The sequence below is a fragment of the Chrysemys picta genome, chromosome 1, assembly GCF_011386835.1.
Source record: "Chrysemys picta bellii isolate R12L10 chromosome 1, ASM1138683v2, whole genome shotgun sequence".
In the NCBI taxonomy this organism is placed as follows: Eukaryota; Metazoa; Chordata; order Testudines; family Emydidae; genus Chrysemys; species Chrysemys picta.
In genome coordinates, this window is record NC_088791.1 from 177,475,298 (window position 1) to 177,492,158 (window position 16,861).

The following is a 16,861-nucleotide window of genomic DNA, read 5'->3' on the forward strand; positions in this document are numbered from 1 at the left end:
CTCCCAGTGAAACCAATGGAAGCTTTGCAATTAATTTCAATGGGAACACCCTTAATGTGTTCACAGCTGGAGTTCTTTTCTCCTCCTTCATTTGCTCAGTCCTCTACAGTTCTAGCACTTGAAATTATTGTACAAAAATTCACCTCTCTATTAATAACTACCTTTTCAAGGTGTTGCCTTATTTTCCACTTTCACTGGGGAAATATGTTTTTCAAGTTAAACTAAGTCTGTTGTGTTAGTGGTTTCCTGCCTTTCTTCCTGCCAGAACATCTGTTACTAATGACTGAAACATTTTAAATTTATTTTCTCTACTTCTGGCATTTTGTTTCTTTCTTTCCAAAGTATTCCAGAAAAGACAGACTTATTTTCTAGCCTCAAACCATTGTGTAAGACTGGAGAAGAGCCAGCAAAGCCTTCCAGCCTGCCTTATTTTTATGCCTTTCAACTACTGTTTCCAAGTGGTATGTAAGCACTCTGGTCTGTTTGCCCCCTATAGAGCATCTGTAAGTTATTCTCTGGAATATCAGCTTTCTAAAGTACTTATTATTGTTTCTGGGGGCTCATCAGATATGTTGGAGTGAATGTCCATGTGGACAAAATAACTCTCCACCACTCCTCTCCCCAAGACCCTTTTCCATGGGTGATCATACCCCACGTGATTTTCCTTAGTTCACCAGCTCAGGAGCATATTTGATAGGGTAATTTGACCAACAGGCAATAAACTTCCTTACCTGTTATATCTGATTACTAGGGTTTTACACTAGAGAACAAAGCAATCAGGGTTAACCAGAGAGGAGAGACTGACGATGAGAACAAGAATGGTTACTCTTACCTTCCTCTTGGCAAATCCACATCATCTTTCTTCCATCGGACTGTTGGCTGAGGATCCCCCTGGACTTGACATCGGAATTCTACTGCCTCTTCCTCCAGAACCACTTGGTTAATTGGTCTCCTGAGAAACGTGGGTCGTTCTTGAAAGAGATTTTAAAATGACATATAGTAAGTTGGGTTGACTAAATTAAAATATTTCAGATATAGATATAGATGAATTGATGAAGATGTGATTGATGATAATGTACACAGATACACTCAACAGTTGAGAACAAGGAAAGAAAGTCAGTGGCTGCCACAACATATTCTGCATGAAACATAAACATAAAACAGGGGCAGCAAAACTGCATAATCAGCTGCCACAGAAAAAATAGCTTTACAAAGAGAACAAATATTTTAACTGCATCTTCTCTAGTTCCAAATATGCAACATCAGGCTATGAAATACTAAGTCTATGGCTACACTGTGAGCAGCCATGCAGGGTCAAAGGGGGCAAGCAAAAAACATCCCTTTCTTGCTAATTTCACAATAGCCAAACACAGTTACAGTTGCATTCCCTGCACTCTGGGTAGTGTACAGACAGTTTGTGGGAAATGAGAATCAGAAAATGTGGCAGGGAAGTGGGATCACTGCCCTCCCCCTCTGTACCATGCCACAGAGTAGGACCAGTGCACCAGGATCAGTAATCCGCTAAGAGATGGAGTAGATTGCCAACCTACCATGTACAAGGAACAGCCCAGACAGAGATTCATAGAATCACAGAAATATAGGGCTGAAAGGGAACTCAAGAAGTCATCAAGTCCAGCTCCCTGGACTGAGGCAGGACCACGTAAACCTAGACCATCCCTGACAGGGTATAGAACCAACACTCATGAGGAAGGCACCAGAATGCTGGGGGAGGGAAGGGGAGGCTAGAGAGGAAACTGTAGTCAGCCATGGGGAGATATCACCCTGAGCAGGAAACAGCTGGAGTGACTCCTGAAGCCGCAATAGGAACTCCCATCCAGGAGATCATAACGCCTGACACTACAGGGAATGCATTGAACTCCCAGGGTAAGCCTGACAGAGTGAGCCTGATTCAGCTATCCAGGTAGAAGGACTCATAGAAAACTGCTACTTAGACAGAAGGTACTGCGGGCCTTTTCCACTTTGAGTTGGCTGTGGAAGCAGTTATTCTCAGGTGCATTGGTACATTTATTTCCCTTTTGATCCCTTATCAGAAGAGCCATAAGAAGGCCCACAATTGGCAGGGGCCTCCTTGCAAGGACTAAGAAACAGAAGCTGAACATAAGCCACCCAGTGTAGATAAGTGGGGATGGTCAGGGTCTCCCACCGTCTGGGATAAAAACCTAACGGGACTCCTTTACACCATCTCTGACAAGTGTTTGTCTAACCTGTTCTTAAAAACCTCCAATGATAGGCATTCCACAACCTCTTCTGATGACCTAATTCCAGTGATTAACTATCCTTATAGTTAGAAAGTTTTTCCTAATATCTAACCTACATATACCCTGCTGAAGATTAAGACCATTACTTTTTGTCCTATCTTCAGTGGACATGAAGAACAATCGATCGCCATCCTCTTTATTACAGCCGTTAAACATATTTGAAGACTTAACAGGTCCCCACCTCAGTCTTCCTATATCAAGACTAAACATGCCCAGTATTTCCTCATAAGTCAGTTTTTCTAAATCTTTTATCATTTTTGTTGCTTTCCCCCTTGTGTCTGTCTGAGTGCTCCTCCTTGCTCTGCTCCGCCCCCTATGCAGGGAGTGTTTTCAAACCTACAGTCTAGCCATAAGAATAAAGGATTTGCCAAGCAATATCAGTCTAATAGGCTATTTACTGTGGCAGTCTGCCTTTCATGATAATCAATACTCGATGCTGTAGAGGAAAGTGAAAACACCCTGCAATACATCTAGACCTGATCTCCATCACTAAAGCCACCACAAGAAATTAATAGGGCTGTTGATTAATCGCCGTTAACTCATGTGATTAACTCAAAAAATATTAACACAATTAATTGCAATTTTAATCACACTGTTAAGCAATAGAATACCAGGTGAAATTTATTAAATATTTGTGATGTTTTTTTACATTTTCAAATATATTGGTTTCAATTACAACAGTGAATACAAAGAGTACAGTGCTCACTTTATATTATTATTTTTGATTACTAATTTTTGCACTCTAAAAATGAAAAACAAAAAAAATAGTATTTTTCAATTCACTTCATACAAGTAGTGTAGTGCAATCTCTTTATCATGAAAATGCAACTTACAAATGTAGATTTTGTTGTTGTTACATAACTACACTCAATAACAAAACAATGTAAAACTTTAGAGCCTGCAAGTCCACTAAGTTCTACTTCTTGTTCAGCCAACTGCGAAGACAAACAGCTCATTTACATTTATGGGATATAATGCCACCTACTTATTATTTACAATGTCACCTGAAAGTGAGAACAAGCATTCACATGGCACTTTTTTAGCTGGCATTGCAAGGTATTTACGTGCCAGATATGTTAAACATTCGTATGCCCCTTCATGCTTCGCCCACCATTCCAGGGTACATGCTTCCATGCTGATGATGCTCATTAAAAAAATAATGCATTAATTAAATTTGTGACTGAACTCTTTGGGGGAGAATAATGTCTCCTGCTCTGTTTTACCTGCATTCTGCCATCTATTTCATGTTATAGAAGTCTCGGATGATGACCCAGCACATGTTGTTTGTTTTAAGAACACTTGCACTGCAGATTTGACAAAACAAAAAGAAGGTACCAATGTGAGATTTCTAAAGATAGCTAAGGCACTTGACACAAGAATCTGAAGTGCCTTCCAAAAATCTGAGAGGGATGAGATGTTGAGCATGCTTTCAGAAGTCGTAAAAGAGCAACACTCTGATGGGGAAACTACAGAACCTGAACCACCAATAAAGAAAATCAACTTTCTGCTGGCGGCATCTGACTCAGATGGTGAAAATGAACATGCGTCAGTCTGCTTTGGATAGTTATTGAGCAGAACCTATCATCAGCATGGATGCATGTCCTCGGGAATGGTGGTTGAAGCATGAAGGGACATATGAATCTTTAGGGCATTTGGCATGTAAATATCTTGTGACGATGGCTACATCAGTGCCATGGGAACACCTGTTCTCACTTTCAGGTAACATTGTAAACAAGATGTGGGCTGCAAATGTAAACAAACTTGTTTGTCTGAGTGACTGGCTGAACAAGAAATAAGACTGCGTGGACTTGTAGGTGCTAAAGTTTTACATTATTTTATTTTTGAGTGCAGGTTATTTTTTAACATAATTGTACGCTTGTAAATTCAATGTTTATGATAAAGAGATAGCACTACAGTACTTGCAATGGGGGAATTGAAAAATACTATTTTGTTTTTACAGTGCAAATATTTGTAACACAAATAAGTATGAACTGAACACTGTACACTTTGTATTCTGTAATTGAAATGAATATATTTGAAAATGTAGAAAACATTCAAAAATATTTAAATAAATGGTATTCTATTATTGTTTAGCAGCGTGATTAATCGTGCAATTAATCACGATTAATTTTTTTAATCGCTTGACAGCCCTAGAAACAAAATGATGCCCTGAATAATGAGTTTTGTTTAGCCTTGTTATTCTAGCATGCACAGCTACAAAAATTATTATTTGTTAGAATCTTATCCATGCCTGTTTCAAATCTAGTCTCACAGACAAATTCTGACCTTGGTTATAATGGAACAAATCCAAGGTAATTTCATTTCAAGACATGTCACTGATTTTAGCCTCAAAGTTGCCTATGCTTCACCCAAATTTAGTTCCAACATCCCCCCACCAAACATACACTTTTACTGTTATAAACTATATAGATCACAATTAAAGAGGGCATAGTAAGAGTCATTTACACTACAGAGAGTGATTTCAAAATAAAGGTGCTTGTCACGCATTGCACCCCACATTTCAGTCTCAGTGAGCTGAGAGGTTACATTAAATTAATCCAGATTTACACCATAAATAAGATCAGAATCTGGCTCACAGAGTTTGGCTTCATGACTTCCTGTAGTATTGAATTTAACAGGTTGACTACATTATACATACACACACAGGACTTTGAAATATATGTATAACACTGCTCTACAGCCAAAATGATGCTGAAATAAATTTAGTCAAACTTTACTAATTCTGGGTCACTGAGAACGAAAATGATGCTTAAAATTGTTGATTGGCTCTAGTTTTCAAGATATGCTATTGGGTCAGTATATACGACCTTTGACTTGGGAATGGCGGAGGATAAGTGAGTTATAAAGGGAAGGGATCTCAATTTAAACCAGAAATGACTAAAATACATCTTTGACTGGATCTATGAATAAATCTATGACTGGGTTTGGACAGTACTTGCTTTTTAGGCAAAACAATGAATGATGCAATCTGAAGCTGGTATTGCGTCATACATGCTATGAATTGCATCATGTTATTCCTAGAAGTCATGGATGATGCAATCATAACGAAGCTTACATCACTCTGCTGAACAAATTGCCCTATATCCGCTCTAGAAATCATACAGTGCCGTGCTCTCTTATTTGTCAGTGTTTGATTTTGCAAAGGGACACATTTCTGTTCAGCCAAAGTGAGCAGAGATGCCTTGTACTTGTGTGAACAGTGCAGATAACTTCTGCTATGTTTGTGGTGAAGTGACTTTTGCATCACAAAAGCGCAGTATAACCACTATGGTTAAGAAGGTCTATCACCTTTATTTTGGCTGCAAAATTGGAGATCAGGACAAGAGGTGGGCCCCACACATATGCTGCAACACTTGTGCAACAAATCTTCACCAGTGGTTGAACAGGAAAAGGAAATCTATGCCTTTTGCAGTGCCAATGATTTGGAGAGAGCCAACAGATCATACCAGCAATTGTTACTTCTGCATGGTGCCTCCAGTTGGGAAAGGTGTGTCAAAGAAGAAAAAGTGGACTGTGCATTATCCAAACATTCCATCAGCTATACGCCCAGTACCCCACGGAGAAGGACTGCCGGTTCCTGAAGCACCAGAATCATTCTCACTTGAGTCAGAAGAGGAAGAGGATGAAACTTCTGGTCCTGAACCATCAATGTCACAGGACCCACATTTTCTCCCATCCTCCTCCTCTGAACCACACCTCAAAACACAAGGTGAACTGGATGACCTTGTCAGGGATTTGGAACTACCCAAGAGTAAGGCAGAGCTGTTGGGCTCCAGACTACAGCAGTGGAATCTCCTGGCAGGTGATGTTATGGTTTCCATGTTCCGTGACCGTCAAAAGGATCTTGTCCCATTCTTCTTCATGGAAGGTGATCTTGTAGCCTGCAACAACATCGATGGTGTGATGGCAGCCCTCAACATCGTTCATGATCCAGATGAGTGGAGACTGTTCATTGATTCATCGAAGATGAGTCTTAAAGCTGTTTTTTTTGCATAATGGCAATGTTTTGCCATCAATTCCAGTTGGTCATGCAGTCCATATGAAGGAAACCTATGACAACATGAAACAACTTTTGAGGTGCATGAACTATGACCAACATCAGTGGCAGCTTTGTGGCAATTTGAAGGTTGTTACTCTCTTGCTTGGTCTGCAGACGGGATACACAAAGTACAAAGTACTGCTGTTTTCTCTGCGAATGGGATAGTTGTGCAAGAGATTCCCACTACATCAAGAAAGATTGGCCACTCCGACAGTCATTGGAGCCTCGGAGGAAAAGTGTTCAGCATCCACCACTTGTTGAATCAAGGAAGATTTTGTTACCCACCCTTACATATCAAGCTGGGTCTGATGAAGAACTTTGTCAAGGCCATTGACAAAACACAAGCAGCTTTCAAGTACCTCTGTGGAAAATTTCCAAGGTTAATTGAAGCTAAGATAAAGGAAGGTGTCTTTGTTGGTCCTCAGATTCGTGAACTTCTTCGAAATGATGCATTTGACCATGCACTGCGTGGCAAGGAAAAGACGGCATGGAAAGCCTTCCAGTTAGTGGCAATAAATTTTCTTGGAAACAACAAGGCAGACAACTACAGGTTGTTTGTGGAAAACCTCCTCAAGGTATACAAAAGCCTTGGTTGCAACATGTCACTAAAGATACATTTTTTGCACTCTCATCTAGATTTTTTTCCACCGAACTGCGGAGCAGTGAGCGACGAGCACGGCGAGCGATTTCACCAGGACATTGCAACAATGGAGAAATGCTATCAGGGCAAATGGAGCCCATCAATGCTTGTAGACTATTGCTGGACAATGACAAGAGATGCTCCATTTAATGAATACAAGAGACAAGCCAAGAAGCGCTGAGTAGACACTGAATAGGACTAAACTATGTACATAATAGTTTTTTGCCTTTTGTTTCATAATAAATTTTATTAATAAACTCCACCAGAGAGGTCCTTTGGGGCCATCTGGCTGTCCCAAGTCAGGATAAAGGAGGAGGGTTGGGCGTGGGGCTAGCAACTCCACCCCGTAAAAATCAACTTGCTACAGAAACGCCAAAAATAGAGATAACAGAGACTTTTAGCCTGGAAAAAGAAGGGTCTTCAACTCAAAAACGCATGACGCTGGGTGGTGAAAGTTGTGAGGAAGCCACAAAGCCGATTACCCTTCTTGCAAGCAGGAGGATTACCATCGGTACATGGAGCATGAGGACCATGTACGAGTTAAGAAAGACGGCGCAGGTCACAGCAGAGATGAGGAGCAACAACCTGACCCTACTAGGCATTAGCGAGACAAGATGGACGTAAGCTGGACAGAGACGACTCTTGACAGGAGAGTTGTTGCTGTATTCCGGACATGAAGAGAGTGACGCACCCCACACACAGGGAGTAAGCTTCATGTTGTCCAAGCAGGCACAGAGAGCACTGATTGGTTGGGAGGCACATGGTTCCAGGATCATCACAGTATCCTTCAGAACTAAAAGGAAGAGGATTAAGATGAATGTTGTACAGTGCTATGCTCCAACCAATGACAGTGAAGAGGAGGACAAAGACTATTTTTACAACAGACTTCAGAAAATATTAGAGATTCTCCCAGACAAAGACATCACCATCCTTATGGGAGACTTTAATGCCAAAATTGGACCTGACAACACAGGATATGAACAAGTCATGGGGACCCACGCTCTGGGAGAGATGAGTGAGAATGGAGAGAGATTTGTGGATCTGTGTGCACTTAATAACCTGGTCATAGGAGGTAGCATCTTTCCTCACAAGCGGATCCACAAGAGTACCTGGGTATCACCAGCAGGCACGACAGAAAACCAGATCGATCATGTCTGTATTAGTAAGAAGTTTTGAAGATCTTTGCAGGACATTAGAGTTAGAAGAGGAGCAGACGTAGCGTCCGACCATCACTTAGTGGTGGCCAGATTGAAGCTGAAGTTGACGAAGAACTGGATAGACGTGTCAGATAGAAGAGTGAAGTACAATGTCAGCCTTTTGAAGGATCATAAGATCAAGGAGAATAAGTTTTCGGTACTATAGGATCGGTCTGAGGAAGAGGAAGACAGTGTATCCAACAGAAAATGAGAGAGACACTTAGATCAGCATGCCAGGAAGTGCTTGGAATCAAGAAATACCAGCAGAAAGATTGGATCACAGCAGAGACCTTGACTAAGATAGAAGATAGAAAGAAAAAGAAGGCAGTAGTTAATAACAGCAGGACTAGAGCAGCAAAGGCTAAAGTGCAAAAAGAGTATGCTGAAGCCCATAGAGCAGTGAAGAGGAATATTAGGAAGGATAAGAGAGATTATGTGGATGGACTGGCAGTAGAAACAGAGCAGGCAGCATACAACGGTAATATGAAACAGCTGTATGACATCACCAAGCGACTGTCTGGAAAGTTCAGCAATCCAGAACGTCCCGTCAAAGACAAGCAGGGAAAGTCTATAACAGAAATAGAACAACAGATGAATAGATGGGCGGAGCATTTTGAGGAACTCCTGAATAGACCAGCACCACTAAATCCACCAGACATTGACCCAGCCAACGAAGACCTTCCAATCAATTGTGACAGACCAACCAGAGATGAGATCAGACAAGCCATCACTATGATGAAGAACAGGAAGGCGGCTGGACCTGACGATATCCCAGCAGAGGCCCTGAAAGTAGATCTGGATGCTTCAGTGGAAATGCTGTACCCCCTCTTTGAGAAGATATGGGAAGAAGAAGTGATTCCGGCAGACTGGAAAGAGGGATACCTTATTAAAATCCCCAAGAAAGAAGATCTCAGCAATTGTGCCAACTACAGAAGAATCACACTTCTGTCGGTGCCAGGGAAGGTCTTCAATGGAGTCCTCTTAGAGAGAATGAAGGATCAATCCACAGCTACGAGATGAGCAGGCAGGTTTCCGGCAAAATAGATCATGCACGGACCAGATAGCAACGCTCCGCATCATAGTCAAGCAGTCTATGGAGTGGAACTCCTCGTTGTACATCAACTTTGTTGACTATGAGAAAGCATTCGATAGCGTGGATCGAGAGACTCTCTGGAAGCTCCTTCAGCACTATGGCATCCCAGTAAAGGTGGGTAACCTGATTAAGAACTTATATGACGACATACACTGTAGAGTGATCCATGGAGGGCAGCTTACAAACAGCTTCCAGGTACGAACCGGAGTCAGACAAGGATGCTTGTTGTCACCATTTCTTTTTCTCCTTGTCATTGATTGGATTATGAAGATATCCACTTATGAGCGCAGCAACGGAATCCAGTGGACGTTGTGGACCCAGCTTGATGACCTGGATTTTGCACTTTCGCATAGCAAACAGCAGATGCAAGAGAAGACCAACGTAGTGGCAGCCACGTCATCACAGGTTGGCCTCAACATCCACAAAGACAAGACCAAGATCCTCAAGATTAACTCCATCAGTAATGACCCAGTCACACTGAACGGAAGCCCTCTGGAAGAAGTGCAGTCCTTTACCTACTTAGGCAGCATCATCGACCAACCGGGTGGCACTGACGCAGACATCAAAGCAAGGATCGGTAAGGCAAGAGCAGCTTTCTTATAGCTCAAGAACATCTGGAGCTCCAGAGAGCTGTCTTTGGCAACAAAGATTCGACTGTTCAACGCCAACGTGAAATCAGTCTTATTGTATGGAGCTGAAACCTGGAGGACAACTAAAACAACCACCAGGAAGATCCAGACTTTCATAAATAGTTGTCTTAGAAGGATTCTCCAGATCCGTTGGCCAGACACCATCAGCAACATCTACCTCTTGGAGAGGACCGGTCAACTTCCAGCAGAGGAAGAAATTAGAAGGAGAAGGTGGGGCTGGATAGGACACACACTACGGAAGCAACCAACCAACATCACTAGACAGGCATTGCGGTGGAATCGCCAAGGCAAGCGGAAAAGAGGCCGTCCAAGAAACACCTGGGGACGCAACCTTCAGGCTGATAGCATAAAAATGGGCTATACCTGGAACCAGTTAGAGCAAATGGCCCAGGATAGAGGACTCTGGAGATCTGTGGTTGGCGGCCCATACCCCGATTGGGGTGACAGGCATGAGTGAGTGAGAGTGACAAGAGATGCTCCATTTAATGAATACAAGAGGCAAGCCAAGAAGCGCCGAGTAGACACTGAATAGGACTAAACTATGTACATAATAGTTTTTTGCCTTTTGTTTCATAATAAATTTTATTTATATAACCCTTTTGCTGATTTTTAAAGTGTTACATAAACAGGAAAGGTGAAATATTATCATGTAAAGCAACCATAAACACATGAAAAGACCTAGGTTTACAATTTATGATTAAAACTCTACTATCTACACAATATACATAGACATAAAATGTAAAAACTTAAATATCTTAGAAACAGTAGCCAATCAGTTGTTTTAATTGTCATATTTGAATTCAGCACATCAAAATACATAATAAATAGCACATTTTATCTCTGAAGCAGATGACTTCTCAAAAATTGTAGACCAGTGTAATTACATAAAAAATGGCATTAAAAACATAATTAAAGTTGCCAGATCAAACACTCAAAAGTCAGTAAAATGCCAGAATTGGGTTTTCCCATGCAACCTTAATTCAGCTCCTTTCTGCATATGCATTAGGGGACAGTTTTTAATTATGTAGTTGCATGCTATTTTTTCCACAGTGCATAGAATGGATAATATTAACTAAATGAGCAGCCACTCGATGTTTTGTTGTATTCTCATTGTTTAATGGGTGGCCTCAGGCCTTATTTACTGCACATAATTCAAACCCTACTCTGAGGAAAAGAATTATTTTCTTAATTCATTAGCTATTAAATTCATGGGCTTTTCTATGGCATTAATCACTATAGTATCTGAGTGCTTCACAAAAATAATTAATTAATTTTTCCATCACCTCATGAGATGAGGGTATATTATACCCATTTTACAGATAGGAAAGTAAAGCACAGAAATATTATATTTGAAAGTATCCACTACTTTTGGGAGCCCAATTTGAAATCCCTAGGACCTCAATTTTCAGTGTAGTTAGCACTACATAGCACTTCAAATGGTCAAAGTGCAGCTCACACTGACTTCATTTGAAGCTGTGAGTGCTCCGCACTTCTGCAAATCAGATCTAAGCTCTCAGATCAGGCACCCGAAAAATGAGGATCACACAAGTAGTGTCCATCTGTGAAAGATAAAGATATTTAAAAACTCTATTCTGGCACACCTGTGTTATTCATGTGACTACATGTACATGTGTATGTGTGCAAACATGTGTGATGTTGCTTGTTTATATTTTTGAGTGTGTATTTGATTGTAACATAATGCATATGCATGCGTACACACACACATGCATATAGCTAATATGTGCAGATTTGCGAGCACAAAATGCAATACAAAGCTCCAGATGTCCAATATTTCATGGAAAATGTAATATTTATTAAATTCTTATCTGTTGCTGTATATGCCTACACAGAATGAGCCACAAAAGAGATCCCAACACATTTTCAGGAGAACCTTGTTGATATGTTAATAACCGGCTCAAAGGTCATAAGGAAGAATACTTGCTTCTGCATCAGGCAGTTTAAGAGCATAGAATCATAGAAATATGTGGTTGAAAGGGACCTCAAGAGATCACCGTGTCGAGCCCTCTGCACTGAGGCAGGACCAAGTATAGTTTGAAAGCATGTTAGAAAGGCAGCATCCAGCCCTGGAGCACCCCCCAAAATAAAAAAGGTGAATGCTGAACACCCACTGGCTGCTCCCCCGATCAGTGCAACCTCCTTCCCCTCCCATCCCCCCCCAGCGCCTCCCATCCGCCATGGATCAGCTGTTCTGCTGCAGGCAGGAGGTGCCAGGGGGAGAAGAGAGGGTGTGGCATGCTTGGTGGAGGGGGCGGTGCAGGGAGAGGCAAGGAAGAAGCGGGGTGGAGGCGGGCTGGGAGCTGGAAGAGGCAGGGTGGGGGTGAGGCCTTGGGAAGGAGTGGAGTGGGGGCAGGGACTGGGGCGGCACATTAGAAAGTCGGTGCCTATGGTAGCATCTAAGAATTGGATATTTTCCACAACTGTTAAGAATTTGCTGGAAAGAAAATAACTGTGTAAGTGGAGACCACAGTTATCAAGGACAAACAAATTACAATAGTTGTTATTTCCAGTTTGCCATCATCTCTGCATTTTGCATAGTGCGAATGAGGAAAAAACAATTTCTCTCTTATGTTGTTTTCTACATTTTGTATCACTCATACAGGCCCCTGAATATGTCCAATAGCTAATTATATAGATATAGAGTGATCAGAGTGAATGCCATTGGCAATGCAAATAACATTCTTTATGTGAGATTAACTGGATTTGAATCACCTGCATAACTTGCTTACGATATTAATCTCTCAGGAGACAGAACGGTGCTTGCCAGCGCATGATAAATAAAATTTGTTTCTCACACAGGCAAGTCAAATCCAGTTTCAGATCAGAACTTTGGAAAATATGACTTTTTTAAAGCTTTGGCCATAAATAAAGTCTAGTGGTATAATTAAACATTGTAATTCTGTCAACAATATTCAGAACACAATATATCTGAGAAAATAGCAGGGAAGAGTGATAAATGAAAATCATAGCCAAGTATAAAAGTTTTAATGTAGCCATTTTAAAAGCTTGAACTGAGTAAATAAAGTGCCCATTGCCCAAGCTATGCTTCACTGATGAATACTCTTTGAAGAGGACTATAAAATAAGTCATGATTATATGTCATGTCAGCTGGTTGTACTATTACTAGTGTGACCTTTATAACTTCAGAATAAACTTTGCTTGCAGTTATAAAAGTGGCTTGTTAATGTAATCAGAAAACTAGATAGACACCTACAGTATGCTGCAGCACTTGCGACAGTCACTTTGAGAAAATTTGGGTTAAGTAGTACACTGGACATTAAGGCAAAATCCTACAGAATCCTTCCTACCCAGATCAGAAGGAGAATCCTAGTCTTTCTTTGGAGGACAATGATCAATGATTAGGGCCCTACCAAATTCACGTTCCATTTTGGTCAATTTCAAGGTCATAGGATTTTAAAAATTGTAAATTTAATTATTTCAGCTATTTAAATCTTAAATTTCATGCCGTTGAAATAGTAGGTGTCCTGACCCATAAGGAAGTTGTGTGTGTGGAGGGTGGAGGGGGGTTGCAAAGTTATTGTGAGGTGTGGGGTTGTGGTACTTATATCTGCACTGCTGCTGGCGGCAGTGCTGTCTTTGGAGCTGGGCAGCTGGTGAGAGTGGCTGCTGGCCAGGAGACCAGCTCTGAAGGCAGAGCTGCTGCCAGTATCAGTGCAGAAGGATGGCATGATATGGTGTTACCACTCTTACTTCTGCGCTGCTGCCTGTAGAGCTGGGCCCTCAGTCAGCAGCCACCACTCTCTGGCTTCCCAGCTCTGAAGGCAGCAGTGCAGAAATAAGGGTGGCATGGTATGGTATTGCCATCCTTACTTCTGCACTGCTGCTGGCGGGGCGCTGCCTTCAGAGCTGGGTGTCTGGCCAAGAGCTGCCACTCTCTGACCACTCGCCGCGGTTCGCCGTCCCGGGCCAATGGGAGTGGCGAGAAGTGGCGCAGGCGAGGGGTGTGCTGGCCGCGGCTTCCCGCCTCCCCCATTGGCCCGGGACGGCGAACCGCGGTCAGTGGGGGCCACGATTGGCCAACCCTGCCACGTCAGCAGGTATATAAACTGGCTCAGCCCGCCAGGGTGCTTACCCTGGCGAGCCACATGCCAAACATTGCCGACCCCTGTCCTAAACACTACTGTAATAATCTTTGTACAAATATGTCTTGTGAGCTATCATTTGAAAACTAATAACTTACTGAGCCAATAATAGCATGGTCAGATGTATGTAGCAACATTATTTGTAAAGTTATGAACATAAGCTGAAATTATGACTAAAATGGGGTTATCCGACAAGTCTGGGGACTGGATAAACCTGTTTTTCAAGCCAAAAGACAAACTGGCACCTCTAGTCAGGTGTCATCCAAGTTGATGGGCAATAACCTATCAAGTGGCCATTCTTTGGCAAAGAAGAGAGGCAGTAACAGATCAGTCTACATTTTAGCAAACAGCAACCTGGAACCTCTTTCACCATTAGACTCCAACCTCACAGTGGGAATCAATATTATCTAGGGCTAACACTCAGGAAAATGCATTTCAAAAGTTGACTGGACTTTAAAGGTGAGCAGCAAAAACAGCCCATGTATCTCTCCCTCTTTGTCACCTAAGACAAGAAACGACACCACCATTTTACTTTGGGAGAGATCCTGACCTGAAATTTGGTCAGTCCTGTTCCTGGGAGTGTGCGGTAAGAATTTTATCTTGAACCAAGTCCAGTCTGTTACGTTTTAGCTAATCGAAAGTATTTTATCTTTCAAAAGAACGAGGAGTACTTGTGGCACCTTAGAAACTAACAAATTTATTTGAGCATAAGCTTTCGTGGGCTAAAACCCACTTCATCGAATGCATGCAGTGGAAAATACAGTAGGAAGATATATATACACACAGAGAACCTGTTGGATATTTTTGCCTTACAGAAGCAATGGACCTAAAATACCTGAACTCTCCAGGAGAGGGATGGACAGTGCAGAACACGTGTTTTGGGGTGAAAATTTGGGACTAGGAGTGTGTTGAGGTCATCCTGCAAGTAGTAACCAAGTCTATTGAAGCCAGAGTGTGGCTGGTGTGCTGCTGGGGTCGGAGTTACTGGACAAGAGCTGTGGCCACACACAGACATTCATGGTGTGACCTGCTGGCTGGCAGGCTGATTGTGAGGAACCCAAGCTGAAAGCTACAACAGCAAAGCATTGTTGAGGCACTCAAGGTTGTAGGGCAGAGGTGACACACCCTCTCACTGGTCTTGATTGCACCCTGGAATGTGACAGCCAGTACTTACTTTTCCTTTATTCAACTAATTGCGTGTATACTGCAGTCCATTAGAGATGCCCTGATGGCCTTCAAATATGTGTTACTGCCCTCTATATGCCCCTCAAAAAAGTTAGATGACCATGTATGGGAAGTCAAAATCTAATAAAAGGAATCCTAAATGCCTTAATATCTTTTTCTGATATTCCAAGATAATCACTGGAGTGAAGGATGTAATGTGTCCTCTACTATGTAGACTCAATCAAATTTAAAACTCTTTTCTCTTTCTTTATTGGAAAGAAATAACCATTTTTAAAGTGTTTTAGGCTTCTAGTAAGAAACATGACAAACCTGTATAAAAACGCTTTTTAAAAAAAATATTACAAGTAGGTGGGAAAAAATCTGCTTTTTCACCTAGAGATTTTGACGCAAAGGAAGAACATTAAAGACATTTTTTTCCAGATCTCAGCCAGTGGAGTGAATATTTTGTTAATTGTAGCATGATTTGGATTACTTTCCACCCTAATAGCCTCAAAGCTCTCATTGCAAAAAAGGAGTCCACAGGAGATGAAAGGATGAGTGTGGGTCATGCTACGTTTTAAAAGGTTCTTAGTGTATGCTGAGTGAGCAAGTGAAAATATGATGAAAAAAGCTGGTGCTTCTGTATTCAGGACATTCTTCCCAAGGTATGTCTTTTCTTAGGCTATTTTTTCTTGTCATTTTGGAAGTAAAACACTTATGCAGATACTGTAAACATCTATGCCTTATACACTATTAAGGTTCTGTGAGTTTTCACAATAAAGTGGTAAGAATTGTGAGAGCTACATGCAAATGGACTGGAACCATTATTATTGAAGGTTAGAAGTCTCTCCTCCCACCACCAACCAGCACACTTCTCTCCATTGATTTCAGTGATATCTTTTTCTAAATATTAGGTTCAAACATCTAAAATCTAATCAGCATCTCTTATACCTGGCTGATTATACTATTACATCTGGATATTCTGGCAGTATCTGTGGGGTAGCAAATAATGTGACATCAGCTTATCTCTTTACAAAAAGTAAAAAATAAAATATATGGAGATACACCTATCTCAAAGAGCTGAAAGGGACCCCAACAGGTCATTGAGTCCAGCCCCCTGCCTTCACTAGCAGGACCAATTTTGCCCCAGATGGCCCCCTCAAGGATTGAACTCACAAGCCTGGGTTTAGCAGGCCAATGCGCAAACCACTGAGCTATCCCTCCTCACCTCAGTATCATGAGCATGGTATATTTGCATTCTTTATATGGAACATTTTAATAACTAACTACAACTAAAATGACTGAAGTTGAGGAAAATAATCATGACCCTTGCCATGATGAATAAAAGTCACACCAACTTCTCTTTCTCTTAAGGGATCTGAATTGAATTGTGGATACAATAATGACTTAGTCAGGTTTGTTGCCATAGTTTATTTAGGAATCTTCATTTACTGGAATTAAAGAGCCCTTGATATATAGAGAATAGTCAGGATACTTTAGCAAAGTCCATCTTGTAGCCACAGAATGTAGTGCTGGCTCCAGGGCTATAAGAAGGCAAAAACTGGGATCTAACATCTTTAGTAAAGTGCCCTCTTCCAGAGGTATTTCTTTTCCAAATACAGTGTAACCCTTAATGGACAACTCAAATTCTGTCCCTA

At 41.5% G+C, this 16,861-nt stretch overlaps 1 protein-coding gene across 32 annotated transcripts in view; it reads right to left on the reverse strand.

The window, feature by feature from the left end:
* The window catches only part of ROBO2 (roundabout guidance receptor 2), a 1,484,585-nt gene that overhangs the window by 177,387 nt on the left and 1,290,337 nt on the right, over positions 1-16,861 (reverse strand). For all 32 annotated transcript variants that reach the window (XM_065575614.1, XM_065575735.1, XM_065575671.1 and 29 more), the window contains one exon: positions 833-971. In XM_065575614.1, the coding sequence (XP_065431686.1) occupies positions 833-971 (139 nt within the window). The remainder of the gene's footprint in view (positions 1-832; positions 972-16,861) is intronic.